The sequence below is a fragment of the Poecile atricapillus genome, chromosome 15 (genome assembly GCF_030490865.1).
Source record: "Poecile atricapillus isolate bPoeAtr1 chromosome 15, bPoeAtr1.hap1, whole genome shotgun sequence".
Classification (NCBI taxonomy): Eukaryota; Metazoa; Chordata; class Aves; order Passeriformes; family Paridae; genus Poecile; species Poecile atricapillus.
The window spans coordinates 7,713,645-7,732,758 of NC_081263.1; the positions used below are offsets into that span (position 1 = coordinate 7,713,645).

At 48.9% G+C, this 19,114-nt stretch overlaps 1 protein-coding gene across 3 annotated transcripts; it reads left to right on the top strand.

The window, feature by feature from the left end:
• Positions 1-933: 933 nt before the first annotated feature.
• ASXL1 (ASXL transcriptional regulator 1) lies at positions 934-19,114 on the top strand. 3 transcript variants are annotated; one of them, XM_058850547.1, is made up of 12 exons: positions 934-1,203; positions 5,834-5,916; positions 8,970-9,078; positions 10,174-10,294; positions 10,369-10,463; positions 10,796-10,889; positions 11,167-11,319; positions 11,716-11,879; positions 11,977-12,073; positions 12,507-12,612; positions 13,024-13,639; positions 14,316-19,113. In XM_058850547.1, exons 2-12 carry the CDS (start codon positions 5,861-5,863, stop codon positions 17,190-17,192), a joined length of 4,488 nt encoding a protein of 1,495 aa, XP_058706530.1. In that variant the 5' UTR covers positions 934-1,203; positions 5,834-5,860; the 3' UTR covers positions 17,193-19,113. The 3 variants fall into 3 exon arrangements, with proteins under 3 accessions (XP_058706530.1, XP_058706531.1, XP_058706529.1); XM_058850546.1 differs by having other exon boundaries at positions 1,024-1,198; positions 14,316-19,114; XM_058850548.1 differs by lacking the exons at positions 10,174-10,294; positions 10,369-10,463; positions 10,796-10,889; ... (4 more) ...; positions 13,024-13,639; positions 14,316-19,113 and adding an exon at positions 9,304-10,164 and having other exon boundaries at positions 1,011-1,198.

Here is a 19,114-nt window from a genome sequence, read left to right on the forward strand (position 1 = left end):
AAACCAGAACTGCTGGTGAAACCCTGCTGGAATCCCAGTCCATGGTGGGTCTCCAGCCTCCGTTATTCTTTGCTTTCAATGGCAAAGGGTGGTGGTTTGAAGGGGTGCTGATTTAAACCAGTCTTTTATCGGCACCATGGCGAGAAGAAGCCTCAGGCCATAACCACGAAGTATGTCCAGAGAAGGGAAATTAAGGCGGGGAAGAGCCTGTAGGACATGTCCTATGAGGAGCGGCTGAAGGAGCGGGGAGTGTTTACCCTGGAGAAGAGGAGGCTCCAGGGTGACCGTACTGCTCTCTACACCTCTGTCAAAGGTGTTGTAGCCAGATGGGGGTCAGGCTCTTCTGCCAACCAGCGACAAGAGGACACAGCATTAAAGTGTGCCAGGGGAGGTTTAGTCTGGACATCAGGAAGAATTTCTTAACAGAAAGGGCCATTAGGTATTGGAATGGGCTGCCCAGGGAGGTGATGGAGCCATCATCCCTGGAGGTGTTTGAGGAATGACTGGACGTGGCGCTCGGTGCCCTGGTCTGGTGGGCATTGTGGTGTTGGGTCATAGCTTGGAGTAGGTAATCTCAGAGGTCTTTTCTAATTGATAACGGGGATGCTGGAACACCAATAGCCACAGCCTTCAGCTCCAGCTCGGTCCCGCAGCCGCCCCCGGCCCGGGCGGTGCCGCTTCCCATCCGCGGCCATGCGGCGGCAGCGGCCTCTCCCGCCATGCGGCGCAGCGGCCGCCGGGACATGTAGTCCGCGGGCCAGAGCGGCGCTGCGCCGGGGCCACGCTAGGACTACAACTCCCGGCGGTCCTTGCGGTTTGTTTTCCTTCAAACCAGCCCCAGGCCCGCCCCTCCGGTCCCTCCCCTCCGGTCCCTCCGTGTCCCGCCGCGGCCACCGTCGCCGGGCCCCGCCGCCCCGCCCCGCTCCCGGCCCTTTGACCCCGTTGTTATGCCGGGCCCGAGCCGCCGCCGCCGCCGCCGCCTCCCGTAGCGCCCGGAGTCGCCCCCACCTCGCGCCCCGTCCGCCGCGCCCGCCGCGCCCATCCCGCCCCGGTCGCCGCCGCCCGCCTGCCGCCCGCGCGCCCAACGGTCCGCGCCCGCCGCGCCCGCCCGCGCGGGAGGAGGAGGAGGAGGAGGAGGATGAAGGAGATGAAGCAGAGGAGGAAGAAGGAGCGCACGTGGGCCGAGGCCGCCCGCCTGGTGAGGCCGGGGGGGCGTCCAGGGAGGGGGCGCGGGGCCTCCGCCGTGCCCCAGGGCCTCCCCGCCACGTCCGGCCCCTCCCCGAGTAACGGGGCCGGCGGCGCCGCCATCGCTTTTGAGGGGGTAAAAGCGGGGGCCGGGTCCGCCTGGAGGGCGCGGGCGGTGTTGCCAGTTCCCCGCCCTGTCCCGCGGCTTCCCGCGGTTCCCCCACCGGCCGTGCGGCCGGGGTCTCCTGCACGGTTGTTTTTCTTCCTCAGCCCGGTGGGAAGGAGATGCGCCCCGGGGCGGTGCGAACGCGGCCCCCGGCCCTCAGTGGCGAGCTGCCCGCCCGCCGGGGGTCCCAGCGGCCTCCGCCGCCTCCCGCCGGGCGGGGCTGCGGCGGCTCCCGGGATGGGACGCGGGAGGTGCCGTCCCGCAGCGGTTCCGTGCGTGCCTGCAGGGCTGCGGGAGCCCTCCCGCTCCTTCTCTTCCTTTGGGATGGTTTTAAAGTTCCGTGGAAGGAACCGGAGCCTCCGGAGAGGGCACGGCCTCTGTCAAAAGTTTCTGATTTAATTACCGAGGGCGCGGGTTCCTTCTGTGCAGCGGCAGCGCCCCAGGGCCGGTGGCGTGTGCCGGGCTGCCGGAGCAGCAGCTGGACTGAACATCCCCGAATCAGCCCCTATTTTGTCGCTTTTGGCTTTAGGAGACATGGTCATGGAGATGTCTCAGTCCTTTTGTCTTAAAGAGTCTCCTTGTTGAAGGATTCAACTTCCAAGCCCAGCTCTGCTCTGGTGATGTGTGTGGGAATGCCGCTGTCATTGGACCCTTGTGGCAGGAGGAAGGTGACTTCCCTCTGCGAAACCTTTGAGCTGGATTTGTCCTGAACCTCAGTTATGAAATAGGAAATCTAAAAAAGAAAAATAACATCAGTGTCTTTCAGTGAGCTAGTCAGAGGTTTGACGTAAGGGCTGCATGCCGAGGTGTTTGGGCTGCTGTCTGGCATTTGGGTGGAAGGAGCTGGCTTTCTCCTGGTGACCTAGCGGCACAGGTGCAGCAGTGCCAGGGATGGAGTAAGGGATGATCCAGATACCAGGATGTGAATGGCTCCTGTGGTTCCTCCCCATAGCCCTGTCAGTGGTGTACAACTCGTGAGGATACATGTGTTCCTTCTGTGTAGCCCCTGGACTTCTGCAGAAATGGATTTACAGAGCTTGAGGGTGGTTTGTTTCCTTGTTTTTTCTATTGTGTGTGTTTGTTTTGGTTTTGCCAGCCCAGGTTATGCATTGAAGCATGTAAACATTTAGAAGGAAGTGTGGGTGAGTCCAATGAGGCTCATCTCTTGTACTGAGGATGTTCAGGATAACTCTTGGTGCTTCTGAGTAGGATTTTTTTTGGCTATTAGAGTGTTTTCTTACTGCTTGCCAGGAGAAAACCTAATCAGACAAGCATCTGACTTCCAGCAACTTGCATCATCTTTTGTGTGTAAATGATAATATTTTAGACCCACGTGGCTTTGCTTGAAAAACTGGAGAAGGGCATAAGGCAGCTACTGTGAAACTTCACTGCAGGAACCTGGTGGTCTTGTTCTCCATCTTGCATTTCTCCTTGGTATCCAGGTTCTTTGAACCAGGTGTGTCACTGCAGATGGCAGGGATGCTTTCCTGTTAGGTGACCCTGGGGGCAGAGGCTGTGCTATGTGACCTTGTGCAAAGTCAGCTCATTCAAACATCCTGTGCTCTGACAGGTGAAAAAAAAAATAAATCAGTATTTTTAGGCTGCCCAAAGCAGCACATGGGACTATGACTCTAAAGCAGTCACCTAATACACCTCGTCACCCTTGTGTGATAGGAAAGGCATTTCTTCACACAGTTCCTCTCACCTGTCTTTTGGCCAGGACCTCGAGCACGGTGGGTGCATGAGATGTCTAAGCCTCAACAACATCTTAGAGCCATTGATGAACCAGAAATAGAACGATCTCATACTAGATTATCCACTTAAAGAGACCTACAGTTGCGTAGCTGCACTTCCAGCTTGCAGGACTGATTGTAAATCCACTAAAAATAGATCTTTATTTCACACTAGTCTTACACATGCTCCCTGTCAAAATGCTTTTAATTTCCCTCTCTGACGTGTGCTGGTGTATTTTGTATTCTGCTCAATGTTTCTGAGAATCACAGGCAAAAGTGTTCTTCAGTGTTGCTTCTACAGAGCCAAAACTCTGCACGTTCTATAAAATAAACCTTTAAAGGTTCATCTGGATGCCCAAAGCCATGGCAGGATCCCACAAGTGCTGTCAGAGCTAGATGAACAGTAAATTGAGGAAATGATGTAAACTTCCATAATTAGGGGCACAGGAACACTTAGCTATTAGTGCTATAAAAAGTAGAGGGGGGAAAATTCTGTTATGGGGGTAAGGAATAAACAATGTGGAAATTGTAGCTCTGGGTGGAAGGCCGATGTGGTGCTGGGAGTGTCAGGTTAGAAGAGCGATAGAAGGGGCAGTGCTGGAGATTGGGATTTGGTGTCTACAGCTTGCAGGATCCTCTCTTCCCCCAGTTCTTCCATCAAGTACTCTGTACACTTAATACAGCTCTTGATTGGAAATTGTTCCCCTGAGCATAGATTCTTTTATCCATATGTAAATGCTCCTTTGTGCTCAGTTTTAGGCCACATACTTCTCTTGCTGTGTCTGTCACTGGAGAGAGGTTTGAATAATTCCCTGATTTTTTGGAACAGACGTGTTGTATTTTGCAGATCTCACTGGGCTTGGGAGCGATGAGTTTCCCCGTGTCAGCTGTCTGCAGCCTTTGAGTGATGGGGTGACAGCTCAGGAGGGAGGCATGGAGACCTCGTAACCTATGGAGGAAGGAAAAATTGTGATGGAGCTGTATGGAATTTAATTAGTTTACTCTCTCTGAATATGGCTCATCACTTGCTTTGATTTTTCTTTACACTCTTTGTGTTTTCATTGGGCTTTAACTCAATTTAGTTCTCTAATTCTCTTCCCCATGAGATTCTTACCTTATTCTCAAAGCTTGTGACCTTCAAGCATCTGCAAAATACTTGTTGGTTGGATATGATTTGAGAAATTCCATTTGTAGAATCAAGGTTTAGATGGGAAGGACCTTAATGATCACCTTGCTCCGCTCCCCTGCCATGGGCAGGGACAGCTTCCACTAGTCCAGGCTGCTTGAAGCCCCATCCAACCTGGCCTTATCCCAACATACAGTTGAAGTGCAAAACTGCAGTTGGGTTTTTTGTTACTTGTGGAGGGTGGAGATGGTCTGAGGTGCAAACGTTGGCCTGCGCAGCTTTGGGGTGATTTTGCTCATGTCCCATTGGTGTGGCTGCTGCAGTGACTCACTTCTAGATGTTGCTGATGGAAATGGGGCATCTGGGTCCTTCCTTTGGCTTCCCACACGAGTCAGACTGAGAGACAGCATGGTGTTGCTGACTCCTAAAACATGGGGACAGGTGACACCAGGGCTGTGCATCGTGGGGCCGTGATGCTGGGGGAATTTAGACCATGGTTATGATCAGAAAGTTCTTGACTGAGTCCCTGTTGCTGCTTTCCGTGCCTGTTCCAGGCCACAGCTTGTGCCTGTCTGACCCTCTCTTTGCCCGTGGCCCCAGGTCTGTGGAGCTGGGAGCCTTTGCATTCCAAGAGCAGCAGTGTCTGCTGCCGGGGAAGGTGCAGGAGCCGGCGCGTGGTCGGCAGCTGTGGGGTAATCTGCTCCCAAAGAAACTGCGTGGTTTACATCTACTGCAGCTTATTTTTGCTCATTGTTTCCTGTTTATGTGGATAATCTTCTTATCCACAGAAATGTCCGGTCCTCTCTTTGAATCCTTGAGTTCTTGCTTCTAGACATTTTGGAGCAGTAAGTTCCACAGGCTTAAAAAAAAAAATAAAGTAATAACCTCTTTACTGCTTTGTATATAAGTGACAATTCTATTCTTGATATAATATATTAAAGTATGAGTTGTTATTTATTGTGTTGGCTTTTAATATCTGATTTTCTTCATTTTATGTCAAAGGCAAGCACTCTTAAATCTTTTTAGTGTCTCTATCCAGATTTTTTTTCCCCAGATCCTTTACTGATTTTTTTGTACTTTTCTGAATTCTGTCCTTCTCTGACACAAATTCTGACTCTTAACTTGTGGTTCCCTCCCTGGGTTGGAGTGAAGATGAAATGAATGCAGTAATCTGAGGAAGGTAGAGTATTGGATTGTATAGCTGCACAGTAATACTTTTAGTGACAAAAAATACTGGATGCTGTGTGGAGAGGTAGGAGAAGGTTTTACATCGTTACAGGTCACTGACCACTGTTCAGTTTGGAAGGTTTATGTGGCAGCAGCTCCATTTAATGTATAGTGAAGTCTGGTAAAGCTTCCACTGGGGTCAAGGCCAAATTCTGCTGCTTTTTCTCCTCCATGTTTGTATTTCAGTTAATTAGGGAAGAGGTGAAAGTAAAACCTTTTCTGGCTTTGATCCATATTCACTGGGATTTTGAGGTAGCCTGAAATTTTACTGTGTGTCTTTGCAGGTGAATCAAGTTTGAAGAGGCACATTATTGGGTCTGAGCCACAGCTGATGGAGTAGTTCTAGGAATGCAAAAGCTAATTCCATAATGACACTTGGTCTTTCTGTCTTTTCAGGTGCTGGAAAATTACTCAGATGCTCCTATGACCCCGAAACAGATTCTGCAGGTCATAGAGGCTGAAGGTCTGAAGGAAATGAGGTTAGTATTGATGATTTTATCTAAACCAGTGTGGAGCATGGGGGAGGCAGTGTATGAAGGCTGGTGTTGCTTCATACAGTTCTGCCTCATCCCCAGCCCACTTTTCTTCCCTTTTTCTCTTTTCAGCCTGGTAATTTCAGATGACAGTACAGACATTTATATAGAGATTGTGAGGGTTTTTTTCACTGATAATAACTGGAAGATGTTCTTGGATTTTTTTGATAATATACAGAGTCCCTTTATCTATCTATTGTGAAATAAATGCCTCTTGCAGATCAGGCCCCTGCATTGTGTTGTACTTACCACTCACTTGCATGGTTCTCACATAAGTAGCTCCCAGCAGTTTCTGCTATTGTGACTTGAGTTTGAGAACAGTAAGTTGTATCTCCTCTCATGCTTCATTTCTAGAGCAGACATTATGTTTCAGAAGAGACAGTCATCTCTATGTCACTGACTTATGCTCAGATTCTCGAGCACCAGGAGAGCACAGCTCACATCACACTCTTGTGGCTCTTGACACTGTAGGGTGGAGATGCCCATCTCAGAGCTGGTTTCTGGTGGAAAAGAACTTGATACAAAGCCTTGGAAAAGACACAAACGGGTGACTGCTTTCCTTGGTTAAGTTCCTGTGAGCTTCCATCTGTTTCCATGACAGTAGTAGAAATACAGAGTGTCTTGCAGCTCAAAGAAAGTGGGTAACTGTGATAGTCCAAATGCCTCAGTTACTGCTGCCTGGCACAAAAAACAAAATAAAGAAAGTTTGACTACCAGAGACATGAGAAGCTGCTGTCCGGGGATGGACTTCTGGGAAATGCAGATGCAAGGATTGTTTCTAGTCTTGTTTCTCCCTCCCTATGTTTCTGTGGACTGTTTTTCTCTGTGGTGTTTGCTTTTTCTGAACCTGTACTTTACCCAACTACAGCAGGTAAACTGATTTCTTATGGGACCTAAATGTTAGCTTGTTTCTGTTCCTTGTTTGTGTGAAATCAGGAAACAGCTGGGTTTTTTTGAATAGTGAAAATCAGTGACATGTACAGAGGTGCTGGGTGTGGGACCCGCTATTGTTTGGAGAGGCATAAGGCTAGTGTGTGCTGCTGCATTGAATTTGGAACTGTTGGAACACCCACCTTCCATGGGCTTACAAGAAGGCTGAGGAGGGACTTTTCACAGGGGCATGTAGTGATTGGACAAGGGGCAATGGCCTTAAGGTGAAGTAGGATAGATTTAGATTGGATGTTAGAAAGAAATTCCCTGTGAGGGTGGTGAGATCATGGCACAAGTTGCCCAGAGAAGCTGTGGCTGCTCCATCCTTAGAAGTTTCCAAGGCCAGGCTGGACAGGGCTTGGAGCAACCTTGTCTGGTGGAAGATGTCCCTGCCCATGGCAGAGGATTTGGAACAAGATGGTCTTTAAGGTCCCTTGGAACCCAAACTGTTTTATGATTCTGTGATGCTTGCTGATATCTTCTCTGGTTTGGATATGGGCAGTGGTTTCAGTAGAGTTCAGACAGATTTTAATGAGGACCTTCATAAGAGAAGCTTTGCTTTAATTAATCTTCTACAACTCTCTCACAGAAGTCCTGTTACCTAAGCAGGCAGTTGAAGATCTCTGTGCACAGGCTGTCCCCTGCCAAAGATAATAGCAGGGCTCTTCACACACATAAATGATCCTGTGCTTTCCCAGTTTTTACAAGTGCCCCGTCACAGTGTGTAAGTAAAGACCAGACTTTGGAACATGTGTCATGTTAAATCCCACAAAGCTAACTCATTCCTTTAAAGCTCGATGGTTTCCCTTGGGATATCTGCTTTTCCTTCCCTGGTCATTAATTCTCTGCTTTAAGAAAAGATTGTTTTCTTCAGAGCATGATTGTTTGCAGAATAAAGGCAGTGAGCCTGCCTGGCTGAACATGCAGCGGGCTTTGCTGGTGCTTGTATAGAAGCTCTTCCTGAAACTCCATTTCCTGAAGGAAATAGCTCAGTGCCTTGAGATGTTTTTCCTTCTGAATCTATTCTGAAGTGAGGCTCCCTGGTTTGGGGGTCATGCTGCTCTGCTGGGAGGGCCATGTTCCACACAGGGCACTGACATTCCTATGAGCCAGCACCATGTTGAGTTTAGCTCCTGGCAGTTTTAACTGCTTGGGTTTTTTTCTTGTTTTGGGGAAAATTACTTACTTTGCTGTTTTAAGAGAGCTGTGTGGCTGGTGAGTGTGCTTGGAGTGTCTGGTAAACACAGAGGGGAAAGCACTGTCTTAACAGGACAGAAGGCTGGAAATTTTGTTCACATTATCTAAAAGTGATACAGTGTAACTTTGCCTGTTGCCATGGCATGTGGAGAAGTGTCCAAAACCCAAACACATACGAGGTGGAAACAAAAATTGCTCTATGTTTTCGTTTTGAGAATGATTTTCTTTGAAATTTTATCTCAGTTCAGTTTTCAGTTTCACTTTTGCTAGGAATGCAGTCGATAGTGCTGTAATGTGTCTGCCAGACAATTTGCTGCCTGTACATGTGGGACTTACTGGAAAACACTATATTACGTGGCAGTTTCATCAGTGTGAGTGTAGGATGGGGCTTTAACCAGGAAGTTATGTAGAAATTAACAAATGAGAGCATCAGAGCCTATGTGTTGAGCTCTGCTCAGGTAGTTTGGTCTGTGACATACTGGGGAGACATTCCTGTAACACATGTGTCTACAGTTTGTTACATCTTTCTACTGCTGAATAAATCTGGGGGTTTTATAAAATCAATCCAACACTGAAGAATTCCAGGAGAGAAGAGGAGGAAACAAGTAATAAAAGTTAGAAATGTCTAAAATCAGACGAGGATAGCTTTAAAATTGGTGTTACATTTCCTGTTCGCTGTGATGTGCAAGGCTTGATGTACAGATCAGAATGAAACCAGTGACTGTTCTGAGTGAAGTGCCTGTCCCATAAAGTTATTGGCATCACCTCTGTTCCCCTCATCAGCTAAAGGATGCCCATTTAACCAGATCTTTCAGGCTGTTTTCTTGATAATCTAATTCTTAAGCTGTCTCCTTTCTCTGTCTCTGTTGCAGTGGCACATCTCCCCTGGCCTGCCTCAACGCCATGCTCCACTCCAATTCCCGGGGAGGGGATGGGCTCTTTTACAAACTGCCTGGACGCATCAGCCTTTTCACACTCAAGGTAAATGCTGAGCTCTGCTCCCAGCTGAGGGCCCAGGGGTGAGTTCTGCTCCTTGTGCAGGGCTGAGTGTTACCCTGTCACTGAGCATCAAAAGCAGTGAGATCATCATGTGAGAGAGGGTCTGGAATTCATTATTTCCTTGGAGCTTGTACCTTTCAGTTATATTCAGCAATCTATGATAAATTCCTTTAAAAAACCCCAGCTATTGTTTCTTGAATTGCACAGGCAAGATGAATCCTCTTACTGCAATACCTGGTGTCCAGCTCAAGTGGCTGCTCATCAGAACAGACCTGTGCACTCCCTTGCTACCAGCCATAAGGGAAAATGATCAACCGAAGAATTGGTGCAAGAGCTTGTAGCAACAAGTAAAATCTTGATAGGAAAACATATATCCATTCTTCTGGCTGCTTGTTCTGTGTTCTACTACATTTTGTGTTCTTTAGCATCAGTATTTTCCTCAGATCTTGAAATCTCTCTGGAATACTTCCTTTAGTTTATTGTTCCAGTAATATTAAATACTGAAAATATTTCTGGTCTTGAGCTTTTCTTTTGCATTGTTTTTTTTTACTATTGGATTCCCTGATAAATATCAACTTGATAGATCTCAGCTATTTAATTTCCATCTTTTTTTGCTGAGAGAAAATCTTGTTGAATCAACACATTTTGCTGAAAGTAGATGGCATTGAAATGGCTTTTATTGTACAAGTAGGAAATATGTTTCCTAAGCTTGCTGTCTTAGTGTTTGCCCACTCTGATTCTACTTGTTCTTTCATAGTAAGATGCTTCTCTTTAATAGGAACTCATTGCTTACAGAAAATCGTGACATATTATGAACCTTTCTAATAAATTAATTATTGTTAACCTAGTATTTTGGATATGTATTACTTGTCTAGGAGGGGACTATGAAGTGCTCTTAGTTTAGGTGACTTCTGTTCTGCTATGAGCCCAAATACATTTTAAAAAACCTTTCTGCATCAAGGATTAAAATAGGGAAAAAAAATGGAAGGTTAAAATATATCCAGTTGACTGCCTGCTCCCATTGGTGTAGATTTGGGAGGGAGGGCTGTAGCCACCCCAGTTCTGTTTCCCCTCTAGAAAGATGCCTTGCAGTGGTCCCGGAACCTGTCAGTGCCAGAAGGGGAGGAGCTGGAGGACACAGCAGATGCAGAAAGCTGTGGGTCCAATGAAGCCAGCACTGTTAGTGGTGACAATGATGGTAAGTGTCTGGTGACATTAACCTTAAACTCCAGGACCTACTTCTGTGTCTGACTGAGGGCTCATCTCTTTCAGTGTCTCTTGATGAAACTTCTTCTAACGCCTCGTGTTCCACTGAATCTCAGAGCAAGGGACCTGCTACCAGGGAGAGCTACAGAACTGCTTCCCAGGTAGAAAAAAGTGTGACTAATGGGAAGGATGAAGCTTCTCAAGGGGAGTTTTCATTCCTGTTGGGGTGGTATGACAGGGGCTATTTGTGCACAGCTACCTCAGAGAGAGTTACAAGTCTGTCTCCTTGGGCAAGAAGTGGCAGGATGGGGAGGGATCATGTATGGGAAGACAATTTTGAATTCTCTGCAAGTCCTAAATGTAGTGTTGCTTGAAGATTCAGCTAGGAGGAGCCAGGCCGCTCTTTAACTGAGGAACAATGCTGCTTAGAAGATTACCCTTCTATAATGCCTTCATTCCTTTGTTTTGTTTTTGGTTTCTCTCTGGTCTGCAGACAACCAAACAGAAGAAAAAGACGGGTGTGATGCTGCCACGGGTGGTGTTAACCCCACTGAAAGTAAATGGGGCACACATGGAGTCTGCCTCAGGTGAGCATGGCTTTGGGGGCTCCTAATGACCTCACACATCTCTCTCAGTCAGTCCCCAGTCATCTGTGTTTGCCTGAGGATTTCTGTAACACCTGCTGAGAATGAGTGAGACTGCAGAGTTTTGTGTATGTTTAACTCTCTCAACATAGTTGGTACCTGGACAATACCCTGTAATAGCAGATTTGTTAGTAACAGAGAATTTCTGTTTGTTAAACCACTCTCCCAGTTGGCCTCTGACTGTTCTTTGCATGTTTTTATGATGATGTTTTGCTCTTAGGCTTCACAGGAAGACACGCTGATGGGGAGAGCAGCAGCACATCCAGCAGCAGCAGCAGCTCCGTGGCCCTGTGCAAAACCAACCTGCGCAGTAGGACAGAGATAAACAGGGATCCTCCACAGCTGCTGAGGGGCATCCGAAAGCCCACGGCTGGTACGTGCTCCTGGTTAAAGGCAGAAGAGTAATTGATGATGGTGAAGACCATGTTTATCTGAGAAAAGGGCACCAGGAGGCATTTGCCAGGCTTTCTACCTTAGGTGTTAGTGACACAGTTGTTTAAAAGCTTGCCTGGTCTGAAGAGCAGCATTGAGAATTGTACCTGAATATGGCAGAACTGTGACTTCATGTCAGAATTCCAGATGTGTGTTTGTTAATTACTGTGCTGGAGAGTCATTCTTCACACTTGAATGACAATCTTGAATGATAAGCACCGCAGTCTTTACCATTCCTCTCCTCTTGCTGTTGTAGTTTGATACAAATTTCAGCCCATAACGATGTAATACTTTTGTACAACACTGTTAATTTTATTTGCCTGTCCTTAAACTCCAGGGCAAATGAAACGGAACAGGGGTGAGGATATTGACTTTGAAACCCCAGGCTCCATCCTTGTCAACACAAATCTGCGAGCGCTGATCAACTCCAGGACCTTTAACGCACTTCCATCACACTTCCAGCAGCAGCTGCTTTACCTCCTGCCTGAAGTTGATAGACAGGTATGAGCACTCAGGTGTTTTCCCTTCCCTGATTACCTCTTCAGTGTGGAACAGCTGGAGCAGATGTGTTCTGTTTGCCCTGGGTCTGTCCTGCTAGGTGGGGGCTGATGGGCTGATGCGCCTCAGTGGCAGCGCTCTGAACAACGAGTTCTTCACCCACGCTGCACAGAGCTGGAGGGAGCGGCTCGCTGATGGTGAGTGGCTTTGCTTTCCTGACTGCCTGGGGAATAGCTGCTCCTTTTGTAGGCTTTTTGGTTTTCTTTTGCAGTTAATGAGTGGGAAGTTAGTCCAGCTTTGCAAGTCTAGCTATGTTGCCCCCAAGTTTTCTTCTTTTTTTGTTTAAAATCAAAGATATTATTTCTTTTGGTGCCATGGGATCTTCAGCATTAAGTGGTGAAACTGTAAAGTAGTGCTAAACTTTTTTTTCCTTAAATGATGGCCTGTTAAAACATGATTTTTTTCTGGAGCTACAGACAGCACGTGGATCCAGAGTGGGATGGGGAGCAGGGTGTTAACAGCAGGTCTGTCTTTCATGTATTTAGCTGCTGTACTGTTCAAACACAAGAGGTTGCATTTGTAGAATGAGTTTTGTTTGGAACTGAATTCCAATCTCTTGCATCCATGTAGGTGAATTCACCCATGAGATGCAAGTTCGAATCCGGCAGGAGATGGAAAAGGAAAAGAGAGTGGAGCAATGGAAAGAGAAATTCTTCGAGGACTACTATGGGCAAAAGTGAGGAATTTTACCATGTCTATCCTGTTTTATCCATGTTTATACAGGTGGCAGAGTGTGTTTCTGTTTGTGGATACCTGAGCAGATGCAGTGTAGCCTTGAAAAACACAGGTTGTGGGGTGAATTGTTCCAGCTGTTGCTCTGGGAAAATCCTTGGTGGAATTGTCTGGGTTCAGCAGAATTTTGTAGCTCATCTCTTTTGTTTCCAAGAAAAGTTGATGGTATTTTCCATCACAAATTTTTGAGTTTTTTTCCTCATTCCATGTGATAGCAATGTGGGATGTGTGGGTTCTCCCCTTGCAGGGTGAGTTAATGAGGTTTTGATGACTCTCTGCCTGTGTTATCGCTATTCAGTAACACTGAAATTGGGGTGAGCTTTAGATTCTAGCTGGCTTTGTGTTTGCTTTATAGGTTGGGCTTGACCCAGGAAGAATCCCAGGCGCAGAATTCAGTGCAGGAGGACGCTGAGAACAGGACAGAGCTGTCTGTTAAAGGAGAAGCGAGGCTGCCGCGCGGGCCCACCACACGCCAGAGGGACGGGCGCTTCCGGAAACGCTCCCGGGCTGACCTGCGGTGCCGGGCCAGGAGGAGCCTGTACAGACTGCGGGAAACTGAGCACACAGAGGCTCCCAAAGAGCCTGCTCCCGTGGGGCCAGATCCCTCACTTCATAAAGAGCCAAAGCCTGAGACAGACCTGAAGAAAGATGATCTGAGCAGCTCCTCGGCTGCAGGATTGAAGGCAGAGAGTACTGAACTGAACCTCTCTCCAGAGACTTCCAAATCAAACAGCAAATCAGAAGATCCATCATTGGCAGCTGCCAGCAGAATTCCCAGTTTGCCCCAGGAGAACTCTGCTCAGGAGTCCAAGGAGCAGAAGAGGAAAAGCTTTGAGGAGGCTGCCTCTGCGTCCTTCCCCGAAAAGAAGCCCCGGCTTGAAGATCGTCAGTCCTTTCGTAACACAATTGAAAGTGTTCACCCAGAAAAGCCACAGCCTACTAAAGAGGAGCCCAAAGTCCCACCCATCCGGGTAAGAAAGAGCTTTAGAGCTTCTGTGTCTCAGGGCTGCCGTGCTCAGTAGTATCAAAACATTATTAAAATGTCAGGTGTTGCCATCTTGGGAAGGAGTCGAAGGGTTTCATTGGTAGAGCTGGTGAAGTGCCTCAGACTGCCACAGTTTGCTGTCGTATTCAGACAGGAAAAGAATGGAAAATCATCCCAAGGTCTTTGCAAGAGCACAGGGTAACCTTGACTTACTCTCTCCATTTGCATTTCTGTGGATACAGAAAGACTGCCTGAAATGAGCTGACTTACTTGCAAAAGACCTTGAAATCGTGTTCTTTATCCTGTATAGTTTCTGAGTTCTTTTCCTTTGCTTTTGGACAGAATCCCAGTGTACCTCCTGACTTTTCCCATTTTGACCAGGGTACCCATTTTGGTAGCTTCAGGGCAGTCATCCTGGTGTAGAGAAGACCAGTTTGATCTCTGAAGACGTGAATATAAAGAACTTAATTCATATTTGCCTGGCTCTGGTAAAATAATATTAGTGTGAGCTGAGCTTTACAGATGGCAGAGCAAAGATTAGTTTCTAAGTTGAAATTTTTGTTGAATATTTGTGCTAAGAATTGTGATGAACAGCTGCCAGTATAATGCATTTCACTGGAGGCGGTCGGTGTTAGAACTCACCGCATTTCCCTTTCTTTCAGATTCAACTTTCACGTATTAAACCACCCTGGGTGGTTAAAGGTCAGCCCACTTACCAGATCTGCCCCCGGATCATCCCCAGCACGGAGCCCTCCGGCCGGGGCCGCGCCGGGGCCCGGACCCTCGCAGACATTAAGGCCCGTGCTCTGCAAGCCCGAGCCCAGCGCGAAGCCGCCACCGCCGCCATCGGAGGAGGGGGCGGCCCCGGCGGGGGGAGAAGCACCGATGAAGGAGGCGGTGGAGGAGAATCCAGCGGCCGTTCCCAGCACAGGAGATCCAAGAGAGCTCATGGAAAACGTGCGTCAGATCTACAGCGAGCACAACTACAGTCGTCTGTTCATCTGAGCGGAGGGAAGGCTGACTCCAAAGGGACTGCTCAGGAAGCCAGTGTGAATTCCTGCCTCTCTTCCAGACAAGATCGCTCTTCCTCAAAAAGCGAAAGGAGCGGTGTTCTGGGCTGTGCCACAGGGTCAGGGGACACTCAGCCTGGCGATGGGTCACCCAGGAGGCCATTCTGTGGTGCTCTGACCGCGTCATCCTTGGACAGTGCAACTCCCGAGAGGCAGGAGGAGAGTCCTGAGCAGCTTCTCCGTGACCCAAGGACCGAACTCCCATCTTGTGCTGCATCACAGGAGAGCACAAAGCTGGGATGTGTGGTTCCTGTGGTGACCAGTCTGTCATGTTCTGGGGGGCAGGGAGCTGGGGTCAGTCCCACGGGAGACAGGGCTGTGGTGGAACTTGCAGATGTTGGTGCTCCCACCATACAGCTGGATTATCCTTCTGATGTAAAGCAAAATTCCTCCAGTTGTCCTGTTCCGCCAGAATTGTCATCGGGTGTCACAGAATGCCATGATCCAGAGAAGGTGTCTGGTTTTAGATATAACAGCTCCAAAACATTTCTGGAAAAATGTGTTGCTGATAATACCTCCAAAACGGTGACTGTTGGAGTGAAGAAAGTGATTCCTGTGGTGTGTGACGCCGCACAGCTGCAGGCAGGGAAAGGCAGTGATGGCAAACTGAGTAATGAGGAACTAAATGCAGAGGCTCTAATGCAGCCCTCTGTGCATGGTGACTTTATTTCTCAGAATAGGATAGATACTTCTGAAAAACTCCTGCAGCCTAGAGAGAGGTGCCCCAGAACCGAACCAGAAAACACACATCAGCCCCTGGGTGAGACGCAGGAGTTGAAGAGAAGTGGAGATGAAGAAATGCAGAGTACACATAGTGAAACAACAGACACTGCTTCTGATTGGGAAGGGGACATGGCTGATGAGAATGTGGAGGTGGAGATGCATTTCAGAAATGTCAGCTGTAGGGAGGTGGCTGGGAAAGGCTTTTCCTGTCACAGCAACAGTGAGAAGCGCAATGGGATTAGGTCAAAATTGTCTGTGGAGACAGAGAGTCCGGCCTGTCCTGGGGACTTGGTTGCACCCCCACCTCAGAGGTGGGGACCCCAGAAAGCCGAGCGTCCTGCCAGCACTGCTCGGCCCATGTCCTCCATCGAGACCAACAACCCTTTGGTGATGCAGTTGCTGAAGGGGAAGCTTCCTCTGGAAGAAGTTCTCCCGGTGTCTCACGTCAACATCAAGCTGGAAATTGCACAGCCAGTGCTGCAGAAGCAGTCAGAAAGCCTCTCCCTGCAACTGGACAGAGGCAACGGTCACTATTTTGGCAAAGAATCTTCTCCAGATGTAGGAATAAAGACGAGTGCCCAAAGCAGGAGCGATGATGTTCACTCAGTGAGATCTTCCATAGATGCCCAGGAAAAAACCTGTGGATCAGGGGCAGCATTGCCTAGAGCAGAGGGTGCAGAGGATCAGGCTGTCCCAGAAAAACATTCCAAAGTTGGCTCGACTTTAAGCTGCCAAGACCAACTGGCAAACGTGGCAAGTGCCTCTCCGAAGCGTGAAGATGTGGAGCCTCGGGAAAGAACGTTTTCTTCCTGTAGCTTTGAGGAGCAGAAGGAGTTGCCCAAGGTCCACCGGATGCCACAGCACAACCCATTAACGAGTGTCACAGCAAGTAAAAGCCCAGAGAAGCTGAATGCCTCTACAGAGCCTCTGTTTTTATCTCCAGGTGCAACTTCTCTTGGACCAAACCAGGCAGGAGGTGCGTTGGTCAATAAAAATTACGGTGGGGTTCAAGGCAAAAAGCTCTTTGGTTCTGGTTTTCCTTCCAACCCCAGTGTGAGGCTGCATCATTCCAGGGCTTTGGATCACGGTTCAGCCATGGGAACCTTGTCCCCCGGCAAACAGATTCCCTTGGACAAGGGCTGTGCATTGGGAGAAGGAATCCCAGCTGCCAGGGAGGAATGGACTTCAAAGCAGCGCAGCAGCACCCCGGGAGGGATCAGAAATGAGAAGGTGCTGATGTGTGGCAGCCCAGCCAAGAGTAATGCGGAGAACCGGCGGGATGTGGCCCAGCAGCCCACGGAACTGGCTGGGCACACACAGAGAGAGCCACTGGTCATGGACTGGCCCTTCTTTAAGTTTTCAAGGGATCCAGGAAAAGGACAGAGTCACCCTTTGGAGCCTTCATCCATCCCCTCTCAGCTCAATATCAAGCAAGCATTTTATGGGAAGCTTTCAAAGCTGCAGCTTAATTCCACCAGCTTTAATTATTCATCCAACACTCCGGCTTTCCCCCGAGGCCTTGCTGGGAGCGTGGTGCAGCTCACCCACAAAGCGAACTTTGCTGCCAGCCGGAACACAGCCCTGGCTGTGCAGATGTTTGCTGACAGCAGCAGCGTCGAGGAGATCTCGTTCCAGTGCTCGTGCAGCCTCAAAGCCATGATCATGTGCAAAGGCTGCGGCGCCTTCTGCCACGACGACTGTATAGGACCCTCAAAGCTCTGTGTATTGTGCCTTGTGGTGAGATAATAAATTATGGCCATGGGACAGGTTGTATATTCAGTGTGTGTATTTTGATAACGACTGATCCTAACGCCTGTACACAAAGTACACAAAGTACTCTCTGTTCATAGTAGAAATGCTGTTACACTTTGTTTTGGTGAGGAACATTGAGCTGCCTTCCCACGGAGATCGACAGTGCAGAGCCCGTTCCTGCTCACGGGGACACCCTGCTCTGGGTGGGCTGTGCCCCACGGGAGTGATCCTGCTGCTTCCTGCTACCATGGAGATTCCAGCTGTGCTCTGGTTTCGCGCTGAGGCTGATGCCGGGGGGAGAGGCCGTTCGCTGTGGCGATCCCTGGACTCTCTGTGGAGGAAATCCTTACATCCAAAAGAACTGGAAGATGGTGTTTGCTATTTCAGGGCTGCACAAGGTGACGCCCTACAGTCTTCCACTCTCCCCTTCTGCCATCTCCATTCCTGGTTTGTGTGGGAAGTGCTGCTGTGCGGTGAGTGTAAGCAGAGAGCTGCCCTGCAGGGATGGTCCCATGCAGTCTTTGGATGCTACAGCAGGATGTGGTGCCCAGGATGTGTTCTGCAGGTGGTTGTGGAGCCGTGTACAGCCCTTGTGGAGGATGCAAGAAGAAAAAAAGATTCGGGGCAAGTGCCAAGCAAATGCCTTCTGCTGGCCTGCAGGAAGCTGTGTGGCCAGGGAACTGTTCCTGGCTGAACTGGCCCAGTGGCTGTGCCTGCCTCCTTTGGCCAACTTCCACAAACTGCTGTGGAACACTGGAGGTTCCCTGGAGCTCAGTGATGGGGGCAGTGAGCTCTGCACTACAGCTTTGTGGTCAGGACCTGAAACCCCACAGCAGCTGAGCATCAAGCATCAAGCTGTGCATCTGTGTGACTATCACCTAACATTTAAAGCAGTGTTCTTTCCTTTTTTTTTATTTTCCTTTTTTTTATATTTTCATTCTTGGATGTATAAAGTGAATTATTTGGCTCCTGTAAGTATCCTCTCTGCATCTGTTTGATCATATATTTATATGTTGTACACAGTACTGGCCAACTCTGTAAATGGATGTAATGTACATAGAGCATAAAGGGGTCTTTTTTTTTTCCTTGGATTTCCAGGCTCTACAGCAGTATTGCATTAAAGTGGTGTTAGTTATTGTCAGAGCCACTGTATTCTGTCTTGCCTGACGTGAGGCTCACCACACTGGGGTCTGGGTTCCAATGGCCTCCCCGTGGTGCCCGGGTGGACTGTGCTGTGCAGGCTCAAGGATGACCAGGTGGGATTTGCTGAGCCGAGCTCATTCCCCGGTTGCTCATTTAAGCTCTTGCCAGTTGTTGCTGCACCTGAGCTCCCAGGGCATGGCTGTACCTGCACTGCAGGGAGGTGAATGAACATCCATGTGCATCCAGAGAGGGAGAGCAAAACTGCAATTCTCTTACTCTTTGGAGCAATTCTTAGTCAAGAGTTAATTGCTTCAGTGAGGGGGAGAAGCCGCTGGCTTATTCAAGCAGGCAGTAGCAAGAATTTTAGGGAGTTTATTTTCATTTTTTTCTTCTCGTCCCTTTTCCAGCTCCATCCTACCTCCCTTCACCATGCACTTTCTTTCAGCCGTGCAAGTTCCTCTTTCAGCCACAATCATGAGGGGTGGAACAAGTTCAGTCCCTGAGATGGTTTTATCCTCAGTGCATCCACCAGCCTCATCCCACGAGAATGAGAGCCCGGTGCAGCGGCACCCCGGCCTGGGCTGGGCTGCGGTGCCGGTGGGGCCAGCGGAGGTGTGGAACCTGCTTACCAAAGATGGGGAGTGGAGCAGGGGGCTGGCTCTGCCTCCTGGGGGCCACTGCAGTGTTCAGCTCGGACTGGTCTGGGGGGCAGAGCCCTCGGGGGGGGGCCTGCTCGTGTCTGTCCCTTGTGCTATTGGAAAAATAAACACTGT

Excerpts from the sequence above, each read along its gene's own strand:
- ASXL1 (XM_058850546.1), top strand. The coding sequence starts at position 1,139 with ATGAAGGAGATGAAGCAGAGGAGGAAGAAGGAGCGCACGTGGGCCGAG. Across the intron at positions 10,890-11,166 it reads ACACATGGAGTCTGCCTCAG|GCTTCACAGGAAGACACGCT; the intron begins GTGAGCATGGCT and ends TTTTGCTCTTAG. Across the intron at positions 13,640-14,315 it reads CCAAAGTCCCACCCATCCGG|ATTCAACTTTCACGTATTAA; the intron begins GTAAGAAAGAGC and ends CCTTTCTTTCAG.